Source organism: Arctopsyche grandis, chromosome 1 (genome assembly GCF_051622035.1).
Source record: "Arctopsyche grandis isolate Sample6627 chromosome 1, ASM5162203v2, whole genome shotgun sequence".
Classification (NCBI taxonomy): Eukaryota; Metazoa; Arthropoda; class Insecta; order Trichoptera; family Hydropsychidae; genus Arctopsyche; species Arctopsyche grandis.
Window position 1 is genome coordinate 30520384 of NC_135355.1, and position 11375 is coordinate 30531758.

The 11375-nt window shown below is 36.3% G+C and overlaps 3 protein-coding genes across 3 annotated transcripts; 2 read left to right on the forward strand and 1 right to left on the reverse strand.

Moving 5' to 3' along the window:
• The first annotated feature begins 11 nt into the window (after positions 1–11).
• LOC143909995 (uncharacterized) lies at positions 12–4754 on the forward strand. Its single transcript, XM_077428331.1, has 3 exons — positions 12–370; positions 442–804; positions 2205–4754. Exons 1-3 carry the CDS (start codon positions 266–268, stop codon positions 3327–3329), a joined length of 1593 nt encoding a protein of 530 aa, XP_077284457.1. The 5' UTR covers positions 12–265; the 3' UTR covers positions 3330–4754.
• LOC143909955 (uncharacterized) lies at positions 3199–8764 on the forward strand. Its single transcript, XM_077428282.1, has 3 exons — positions 3199–4754; positions 4828–5208; positions 5305–8764. Exons 1-3 carry the CDS (start codon positions 4656–4658, stop codon positions 6691–6693), a joined length of 1869 nt encoding a protein of 622 aa, XP_077284408.1. The 5' UTR covers positions 3199–4655; the 3' UTR covers positions 6694–8764.
• A 65-nt stretch (positions 8765–8829) lies between these two features.
• Positions 8830–10342, reverse strand: RpL37a (ribosomal protein L37a). Its single transcript, XM_077428928.1, has 3 exons — positions 10245–10342; positions 9995–10130; positions 8830–9011 (listed from the first exon to the last, which is right to left on the reverse strand). The coding sequence occupies exons 1-3, from the start codon at positions 10245–10247 to the stop codon at positions 8830–8832; spliced, it is 321 nt and encodes a 106-aa protein (XP_077285054.1). The 5' UTR covers positions 10248–10342.
• Between the last annotated feature and the right edge of the window lie 1033 nt (positions 10343–11375).

An 11375-nucleotide genomic window follows, 5' to 3' on the forward strand; every position in this document is an offset into this window, starting at 1 on the left:
GAATTCCAGCGCACGCCACTGGTTCTGTTGATTCATACATCAAAAAATTGAAAATAAAAGAAATATTTAATTGAACTCTGATGTGAATTTTTGTTAGGAAATTGTAGTATAGTAAATTGAGAATTATTACTTGATGCTCTACCATCAGGTCTGTTTAATTTTTTATGAAAATGAACAGTGTGGCAGTATTGCCATATTCTTGTCAACAATTAGCTGTCAGTGTATAGGGTGTGTTGAATATTGGCGCAGGGGAGTATAATTCCAAATGGAAGAATGTCGGCTCTGTTTGGTGGTTTCCTCATCAACAGTTCCCATTTGGGGAACTCAAAGTTTTATAGTTCGACGTATTTGGGGCTGTTGTCGTCTGCAGGTGAGGAAATGCCCTTATCACTCGCCAAATTCTTTACACAATCATGATTTTGAAACTGTGTGTTTTTACAGGTGAAAATGGACGACGGTTTTCCAAATGTAATATGTCGAACTTGTGAAACCATGCTGGAGTCGTTCAACAAATTCAAGCAGATTTGTAAACAGACAGATGAAATATTAAAGAGTAGACTTGTAGATAAGTTAAAAGCTCAAGCTATAGAAGTCAAAAGCGAAGATGATGATTGGAAGCATGATAATTGCAATTTCAGTCCGATGCCACAAGATCAAAAAGAACAAAATCAATCTGATTTGGAGACAAATAAAGAACATGTATTAGTCGGAGTTAGTAGTCAACAAATTGATATAGATGACAAGAAGCCAATTTTAAGCGAATTATCAAATACAGAAGAGGTCAAGAAGGAGAGTTTTGCACAAGTAAAAATTTCAATATATTGTATTATATACAAAGCACTAAATACTCGACTAATATTTTTGAAGTCTGCCTGTGGGCTAGATAGAATTTTATGTAGTTTTTTTTTTAGTAACAAAGGTGTAAAATATTTTTTTACATTAAATATATTATTATTATTACACCAGCAGGTTAGCATATAATGCTTTGAACAGAATGGTAACGGGTTCAAATCCCACCGGCTTCTGCTGGCCAGACCATGGATTTTTGCTCCAGGTCGATCGTTTCCTATCAGAGTTTGCCAATTTATCTGATTTTCATTGAAATGGTTCCAACAAATTGGCAACCTTACCCATTTTCTCGCAAAATCTCGAGTTTTCAGCAATCTCGAATTTGCTGAATTGTATAAAATGCTGCAAATTTACTAATTTGACCATAGGTGTCTCTGTGGATATTAATTGATATGCATTTATGTACTTTGTATAATACTAATAATATTTCTATCAAATGTACATACAATGTTTCTGGCCAGGAAGGCGTATTGGGGTTACCTGTTATGGCTTCCTGGTATAAATTAAAAAAGATAAAATAAAATAAAAAATCATTACATTTGAGACAATCTCATCATAAGGACAAAGTTTTGATATATCAGTATTTTGTAGAATGAAAATTTGTTCTAAATATAAAGATAATCTGAAACATATATACATATGCATATGTACATACATATGTTATATATTTTTCTAATGATAAAGTAAATTTAACTCTTTCCAATGTGATTGAAAGAAATAAAGGTCTACTTATTTATATCAGGGCTGTGGAGTCAGTTTAAAATTTACCGAATCCGACTTTATTTTATTATTAGACTTCGACTCCGAATCCAACTCTGACTATGACTCCAAACACTGACTACAACTTGAACGATTTTAGTAACATCAACTTTTCTTGCCAACGTATAAAATTGTTAGTATTAAAAATCACTAAAATATGGCATGTAACCCAATTTATTCAATTATTGTTAATCGAATAGGTATAAATAAAAAGTATGTACATTAATAATATATGTCTATGAATTCCATACATAAATAAATCAATGAGAAAAATGAGAATGAAACTAAGAAAAACATTGTAAAAAAAAAAGTATGAGACGGAGGAAACAATCGGTTTTGGCCACAAATCAAAATACGATTTTATTTATAAGGTAATTATTAAATTTAAATTTATTAGTGGATTGACTTCAATAAAATTGGAGACTAGTTGACACATACCGTAATACTATTAATTAAAGAAAATAATAAAAAAACCCGGAGTCAGTTGATTTTTTACGACTCCGACTCTGACACCACAGCTCTGGTTTATATGTACTATCTAATCCTAACCATTAACATCTCAAACTATCCTATTAATATTTTTCATCTATTTGCAGGTAAAACCATTGACCGAAAGTTTGGAAAAATTATACAACTGTGACGTATGTCTTAAAATATTCACAGAAAAACAAACATTAAGTGAACACTTAAAAGTTCACTCGGAAAATTTAAACTATAAGTGTACGTACTGTGATAGAGCGTACAAATTGAGATCAAGTTTGCGACGGCATGAAATGACACACGTCGTTACATCTCACAAGTGTGAGGTGTGCGAGAAGACATTCCCAACCATATACCGTTTAAAGAAACACGCGATCATTCACACCGGCGATCGACCTTTCAAATGCTCTCTCTGTCCTAAAATGTTTGCCGAAGATTACAAACTGAAAGAACATCTCAAGTTGCACAAGAACGACAGACAGTACAAGTGTGAGCTTTGTCCGCAGTCCTATATCTGTAGTGCCTCTCTATCGAGACACATGCTGCTTCACACCGGCGAACGGCCGTTCAAGTGTGAACTATGTCCGAAAGCTTTTAGCAACAAGTCACAGTTGAGATGTCACCTATATACTCATCCCGCGTTCAGACCGTACGTTTGTGAACTGTGCGGAAAATCGTTCAGCGCCAAAAGCAATTTCAACGATCACTTGCGGAAGCATAGAGGTGAACGCCCGAACAAATGTAATGTCTGTTCCAAGGCTTATATCACCAAACAGGCGCTGAAAGATCACGAGAAAGTCCACCTGGAGAATTTCGGATTTGTGTGCGATTATTGCGGAAGAATGATGGTGTCGAAAGCCAACTTCCAAGTACATATATTGAGGCACAGTAAAATAAAACCACACAAGTGTGAGATTTGTTCGCAGGGTTTTTCAATCAAAGATGCCTTGAAGGATCATATCAAGAGTCACACTGGTGAGAGACCGCACAAGTGTGGACTTTGTGAAAAATCATATGTCACGAGGCGCGCTCTGAAGGCTCATGGTTCTGTGCACTCGGGCGAGAGACAGTTCAAGTGTGATGTTTGCGAAAAAACGTTTCGAGTAAAATTTACCCTTAAAAAGCACATGTTGGTACACACGGGTGAAAGGTTGCACAAGTGTGAGATTTGCAGTAAAGCATTCATTTCTAAAAGTAATTTAAAGACACACATGAAAGTGCACGCTAAAGACAGACGTTAAGCGATTTATTTGTAGTAAAAATGATAATATATTATTTTAATGTATGTACATATACTGGAAATATTTAAAAATACTTTGTACTGTGTCGAAATATTGATAGCTGAGCAATTGTTAATGATATGCCCTAGTTGTAAACGTAAATGTTTATAAAATCAATTAAATTGTAAGAATGTGCCGATGTGGTCTAACTGGATGATCTCCTTGGTCTGTTTTTCAGGACACTCCTCGGCCAATAGGTACTCTTTGTTCTTGCTACACGGCCTACTCATGTAAGTGGGTAAATAAATAACACCATCGTTTTGAAGTCCTACAAATATCTCTCAACGAATTGGCTAAAATTTTATTTTCAATATCAATCCATTACTAAAATAAAAAATAAAAACAACAAAGAAATAACCGGAGCAGAGACTAATCAATCTTTACTGAGTTTGGCACACTGAATTCGAATATGACAATGATTTTTGTTGGTTTGCTCTCATTTGTGAGATATGACCTCTTAAAAATATCTGCAATTTTTAGAGTTTTGGCTTTTGCAATTTTAAACTCAAAATCTGGTATTGCTGTGCCAAATGTGAGCAGTGAAATCGATAGACGGATGTTTTTTCTATTGATTGTGATTTTTATTACTTCCCCCTAGATTTAATCAAGCCACAAACATGCATGTGATTTTAAAAAATTATGAATCATAATCAAATCGATTATTCGTTGCTAAAAGGTTAGGCCATCAAAAACTAAAACAAGTCGATCAGAAACTTCTTTCAAAAAGCCAACTTTTGCCCCCCAAAGATTCAACAACAGTCATGGAGGATTTTTTAAAATCATTTCAGCGATATTGATGAAATTGTAAGATTTTTTAAAATCATGTCGGCCCTGGGTTGATCTTTTTGATTGATTATCTAAATTTGGACGAGCTTGACTTATGATACTCAAAATTTACAGTTAAGTTAAAATTTAAGAATACAATTTTGGGTAAACGGACTACTAGTCATATGTGAACCAGTCACCAGGACAACCGGTCACACGTGATCACTCATCACACTAAAATTGCTCACGAGAAAACTGGTCACACCCTAAAACTGGTCACCAAAAAATTAAAAATTGGTCGAATTTTTGGGTGTGACCAGTTTTAGTGTGACGGGTGATTGCATGTGACCGATCTAGAGCGACCGGTTCACATTTGACTAGTAATCACCGAACCAAAATTTTGTATATTTTTCATTACTTGCCAGGTAGTAGGTATAGTATATTTACTTGAATTTTTTGAGTGGCAGCACTGACTGAACTATCAAATTTGACAGTTGAGATGTTTTTGATAATTGTTCGGTGATGGAGTGTCGTCTTTGTCTATCATCCACATCGTCGATTCAAATTTGGAGACCACCGGAAACACTGGCATTGCAGATTTGGAGCTGCTGTCAGTTACAGGTGCAGTAAAAATTACCATTTCAAATATTTCTTTCTTATTCCACATAAGCAATTACTCTATTAACTTTTTCAGGTAGAAAAAAACGACGGATTGCCAGATTCGATATGCATGTCGTGCGAGTCTAATCTTGAGCATTTCGATCATTTTAAAAAGTCCTGCGAGCGGGCCGATGAAATTCTACGACAGAGATTAACGCAACATGTCAATATGAAAATCGAAGATGTCGCGTTCAAAAACGAGGACTGGAGGAGTGACCATTACAGCAACAACGGCATGTCAACATATAATCCATATTCGTATGTAAGCAATAGAAATTCTTATGATCAACGATACTCTTCTAAGGACGTTGTGCATCAACATCGCAGTTCTGAAGACAAAAAACCAATTTTACGTGAAATATCTATTAATAAGGAATTGATAGAATGCAAAATCATCGAAGAGAATCTTTCAAAGGTACATACATACATAGTTATAGTAATTCAATGCTTTGCCTAGATGCATTCAAGGTTTTTTTCAACTTTTTCGTATTATACTGTTGTAAATTTTCAGATAAGTAATTCAGGTTTACAAGATAGACTGACGAATCACGACAAACTGTACAAATGCGAAATTTGTACAAGAGCATTCAGCACGAAGCATAAACTGAACTTGCACAAAAAGATCCACTCGTACGACGTTCAGTGCTGCTGTGACTATTGCGGTAAAGTGCTCAAGTCAAAGACGAATCTTCAGCGGCATATCCTCTCACATACGCGGAACAAACCATATCAGTGCAGAGTGTGTTTGAAGAAATTCTCCTTCAAACACGACCTAACAGCTCATATAACGGTGCACGCGACAGAGCCTCTTCACAAGTGCGACGTCTGCTCCAAAACGTGTTCCACCAAAAGGCTCTTGAAGCAGCACACCATAGTACACTCCAGTGAGAAAGCTTACACGTGTACAATTTGCTCTAGAGCCTTTTCAGTTAAGCAATCCCTAACAAAGCACATGAAGATACATGGAGAACGTCCCTACAAATGTAATGTCTGTTCTCGGACCTTTTTCTCTAAACAAACATTCGACGACCATGCTAAGATTCATGCGGAGAATTACGGTCACATTTGCGACTATTGCAGCAGGGTCTTCAAGAAAAAGACTAACCTACGATACCACATTTCGACACATACGGGAGAAAGACCTCACAAATGCGAGCTCTGTCCCAAAGCGTACTTCTGCAAGGGCACGCTAACTAAACACATGCTCGTTCACACGGGTGAGCGGCCATTCAAGTGTGAGTCTTGCTCTAAAGCCTTCAGCACCATGTTTAAATTAAAAAGCCACTTATTAACGCATCCGGAGAATAAGCCGTACAAATGCGCGGTGTGTTTGAAAGCGTTCGGCTCTAAAAGCAACTATTCCGATCACATCAAAGTGCATACGGGAGAGCGGCCGTACGAGTGCGACACATGCTCGAAGACGTACATCAGCAAACAAGCTTTAAAAGAGCATGTTAAAGTCCACGGAGAGAATTTCGGGTTTGTTTGTGATCATTGCGGAATCAGAATCACAGTTAAGGCAAATTTCCAACTGCACATCTTGACACATAGTGCGGAACGGCCGCACAAGTGCAATGTGTGTTCCAAGTCGTTTTCGTTGAAGCGGGCTTTGAAAGATCACATGCACGGTCATACGGGCGAAAGGCCGTACAAGTGTGGTGTTTGCACAAAGGCGTTCTTCGCCAAGGGGACGCTGAGGAAACATCTGAAACTTCACTCGGGGGAGAGACCGCACAAGTGCGAAATTTGCCTGAGGGCGTTCTCGATCAAACAGTCGTTGACGAAGCATATTAAAGTACATACGGGTGAAAGACCACACAAGTGTGAAGTTTGTTTAAAAGCCTTCGGGACAAAGTATAATTTGAAGACGCACATGAACGTCCACAATAGAGAGAAATAAATTGTATATTTATATTGAAATTTAATTGTTTGATTTGAATCTGATCATTCTGTATTGTTGTAAATAGGCATTTCTTTTTTATGATTGTTAGTCGAAATGTTTTCAGTTGTAATATATTCCAACTGCCATTTTAGGTCATTCATATTCGAATACAATTCAACTAGTAAATTCTAACTCTACAAGCGCTAATACACTCTCAACAATGTGTCCTAGTTGTAATATAACAGTTGAGTTTTTACGAATGCTTTATAATTCAATAATGCGTTCATATTTGCTTAGGTCTTGGGAATAATGGTAATGAGTATCGTATTCCATCTAACCTGGTACTAACTTGTAGTTGAACTGTATTTTCAGTTGTAACATATTTCGACACATGAATCAACTTACGTAGATTAGACGGAATATATTCCAACTAATCAAAATATATTACAACTGAAAATACACTTCGACTATAATGGTAGTTGGTATCAGGTTAGATGGAATATATTCCAACAAGTCAAAATACATTACAACTGCAACATATACGTAGCTTAAAAAAGATTTAGTTTTCTTGATTATTTCACATTCAAAATTGAGCTCTGGTTTAAGTCTCTTACCGCCATGATGCACATCTGTGACTTATTCGTAACAGGGAATATTATTGCCTTGGAAGACATGGATCCCGGAATTATAATCAAAATATGGTCATCAATAATATTCAGTATGCGAATGACACACTTCCGACCACTAGCTTGCAGGAAATTTTTGTGCATAGCTTCAGAGCAGGGCTAACACTGAATATCAGAGAAATAAAGTGGATGATATTCAGTAAATCGACTCATAATACGGATTACTCTCTAAAAATTGTCAAATCATTTCAGATATCTTGGGTACTATCTGGGTGAAACGTATCAGGAAATTCGTACCAGAGCGAAGCAAGCAAGAGCTGTATTCTTAAAAATGAAAAATGTTCTAACCATGCGTGATCTTAGCATAGCACTCAGACTTAGACTTCTATGTTTTCAGAGTCCTTCTGTATGGTTCAGATGCTGAGTAAAAAGTTGCAGGCCTTTAGAATGTGGACATTCAGAAGGATGTTGAGAATCTCATGGATGGCGCGTAGAACCAATGACGATGTGTTGGCCGACGTGAAGTGCTCAACAATGTGAAGAGGCGCAAATTATCTTGAATAGTGATGCAGAACTAGAAATACGATTTCCTGCGTGTAATAATCCAGGGAAAGATTGTAGGCCAACATAGCAAGGCCTTAGCACCCAAACACTATTAAAAGAAGCCGTGGACGGGAGTTCTGGTTGCCAACGTTCAAAGACAAACGTCACATGAAGCAATTCTAAAATTGTTAACCTTCTATCAGGTGCAATGTGCTTGAGGCATACATTCAAAATATATAATCAATACCTAATTCACCATCACCATATTGTCCCAGAGACTTGGCTGATTTCCTCTGTATGCTCCTGTTACCATCTTCCTCCGAAAATAAGCCCTACCAAGATTTTATGAGAAACTGGTGTATGTACCTAAAGTAAGAAGGTACACCCGAAAATAACCCTTACTACAGTTTTCGAGTGTAAATATAAGGCCAGGTTGGGGGTCTTATTTTCGGGAAGACTAGATACAGCAATCTAATAAAAGCTTATATTTCGAGTACATCTGTGGGTTTGATGTTGCTTTCTGGAAAATAGTCCCTAATGGTTTTTATGTACTGGTTGGTGTACCTTACTATCGGTAAATAGACAATTTACAACAATTATCAGCAGCCCTTGCATACTCTCGACTTCTGGTAAGTGAATATTCAAATTGGGAGATTCCCTACGCACACTTCTCAATAGAATCTTAGAAAATGTGATGAGTTTGAGTGGAATGAGCTTCTTTGAACAAAACTCCCTGAAGTGAAGGTTTAGGACAGACCAAGTGGGAATGTCATATAGAGCATGTCTAAAGAAGCAGCTACTAGAAAAAACAGTCAAGTTGATTGTTGATACAATTTACTCCTATTATTCTACAATAAAGAAATGAGAAAAGCGATAGCTCTAGCAATTCATATTTATACATATGTAAATAGGTAAATCTAAGGAATGAAAAACGATATGGTCGGTAAGACTTAAATTTTATTTTTTAAAGTGTTAATAAAATATTTCACGCCTTAGCCGCGGGCTTGGCTGGGGCCTTGTTTGTCTTGGGCTTGTCGGTGACTTTCTTCGGTGCAGCCGGGAGTCCTACCCTGAATCCGTTACGGAAACGCCTTCTGACAATTTTCAAGTGACGCATACGTCCAGTTCCGGTGGTCTTCCTGCGCTTAGCTTTCACTGACCAGTTATCTAAAATCAAAAACATTTAAATTATAACAATAGTATTAAATAAAAAAAATAAGCGCTACAATTGAATTTTAAAATGTTGTCATAATACAATACGACAAATCCATTCAAAGTGTCATAGTTACATTATAACATTTTGATATACCTGCTAATTACAAGACACAGACTTACAAGAAAAATCAGCATCTCAAACGTAGCAGGTTTCTAATATATTAGTTTACATTTACAACAAGATTTCAACTTCAAGCAACAGTGGAAATCTTATGTCTTGAAATTAGTTTGTTACCAACTGCAGTTAACAGCTATTAGCAGTTTAAACGATACTGAAAGTAAAATCGAAGAACAGGTGGGTTTGTTATGAGCCTAAGGATGGTGTAAATAGTTAATGCATTTTAAGATATATAATTACACGAAGTGTGTAGGCAATTCAGTTTTAAATTCAATTTGTAGGCTAACTACATGTGATTATTTAATAAATCGAATATAAAATTGAAATACAGTACACTTTAATCATATTGTATGGAACTATAAAATTGGTAAATAGCAGCTCATTTTAAACCAAACCAAAATTACTATTGAAAATTTATAAATAGCGCTTTCAACAAATATATATTAATTTTAGTCATAGTTCTTATCGGGTGAAAAGATTACGCACACGAGCATTGCTTGTGGTTTTCTATAGGTTTAATTTAAATGTGGGATCCTTGTGATGAATAACCAGACCCAATTCATTATTTGTTAAATACCAAGGGATCAGTCTTGAGGTTTATTTAGTATGAAAATAAGATTATCTATGATAAAGCATTTTAAAGCACTTTCAACGATGTGAAGTGAAATGAAGTGAGCATTTTGACATCGAGCAACACTTAACCTAAAAGGTGTAGAGGACCGTCGACGTGTAAACACGTCGTCGATGGGATGAGGAGCGAGGAGTGAGGAGCGAGGTGTGGGTGTGGGTGTGGGTGTGACGAGGAGTAAATACTAACATGATCGGAGCTTGGCGGCCGGATATCCGCACTGCGCGCATTTGGACTTCTGGATGTGGTAAGAAGAGCGGCCGCACCGGCGACATAGCGTGTGGGTCTTATTACGCCGCTTACCAAACGACGACGTGCCCTTCGTCTGAAATCAACGCCATCACACAATTACCTCACAATTAGCACACAAACACTCCCTGTATTCCATGGCTCGGGCCCGATGGGGCCGGATTAGCGAAACTCAGCCGCGACCACTCACCATGTTGGCGGCCGCACGTCAAGAGAGGTTGTAGCTCAGGTCTGCCACACCACTTTTGTCTGCACGCGCCCACCGGAAACAAGCGTCGTCTTTTACGGCCATCTCCGAATCACATACTTACACCTGTAATCGATGTAATGAGACTTTATATCCGAGTTTAAATATACATTCATACAAATTTAGCTCTATTCATAAAGGAGGTATATTTTGAATGTAAATTAGAGATGATTCAATTAAATGTTTTTCTTTCAACGATAATATTTCTTTAAAATGGAGAGACACGCTTATTATTATTGATAGATGTATGGTTATTGGTCATTTGGATTTTAAAGTCATAAAATAAGAATCCTATGAAATTATTGAGAATAATAACCGCTAGATACTTTTGATTTTAAATTTTAAGTGGCAAATAATTACATACTATTTTTTTTTTCGCTGCGCTGGAGGTGGGGAATCTTCGAAAGACAGCCTACAGTCCGAACTGCAGGGTAGTGCCGGATTTTTACCGATTAAGCCCCACCCCCGACCTTCACTCTCTGGGACTTCTGTGTATTACTTCAAAGATAAATAATTACATACTGGAGTAATTGTCAACAATTATGACGTTTTCTTGATACACATTGTTAAAAAGTGTGGATATAATTATGTCAAAATGTTTTGGTTTAATTAAAAAAAAAACAAACATATTGACTAGAACCAAAACTGAATACTTTATTTTATTAATTATTATTGTTGTTAGATATGTACACGTTAAAAAAAAGTTGTAAATACATAAAATTGCAATTTTATATTATACAACTAGCTATGTAGGTAGATTCAATTTGTAAAATTAGCTAAAAAAAAGTTTTTTTTTGGATCAAATATGTACATTTAATGAATCTGAGAATATAAAATATAGATAAATATATTCCAATCGCTTGAAACCTGTCCAAAATAATTTTTAAAATATACTTTTATGATGTAAATATCTTACATATTCGATAAATTATGAATTTAGTAGAATAAAAATACGTAAAAAAAAAAGTATTTGTATTTCGAAATAAGTACTTGCGTAAACAGATTATTTCATACATTGCGAATGCGCATACGACAATCGTTCGTTACCACGACAATCGCGCTTACGGAATATCT

Coding starts and splice junctions, on each gene's coding strand:
- LOC143909995 (XM_077428331.1), top strand. CDS start 266: ATGGAAGAATGTCGGCTCTGTTTGGTGGTTTCCTCATCAACAGTTCCC. Junction 371..441: donor GGGGCTGTTGTCGTCTGCAG/GTGAGGAAATGC, acceptor GTGTTTTTACAG/GTGAAAATGGACGACGGTTT. Junction 805..2,204: donor AGAAGGAGAGTTTTGCACAA/GTAAAAATTTCA, acceptor ATCTATTTGCAG/GTAAAACCATTGACCGAAAG.
- LOC143909955 (XM_077428282.1), top strand. CDS start 4,656: ATGGAGTGTCGTCTTTGTCTATCATCCACATCGTCGATTCAAATTTGG. Junction 4,755..4,827: donor GGAGCTGCTGTCAGTTACAG/GTGCAGTAAAAA, acceptor TAACTTTTTCAG/GTAGAAAAAAACGACGGATT. Junction 5,209..5,304: donor TCGAAGAGAATCTTTCAAAG/GTACATACATAC, acceptor GTAAATTTTCAG/ATAAGTAATTCAGGTTTACA.
- RpL37a (XM_077428928.1), bottom strand. Junction 9,012..9,994: donor GGCCGCCAAGCTCCGATCAT/GTTAGTATTTAC, acceptor TTTTGATTTTAG/ATAACTGGTCAGTGAAAGCT.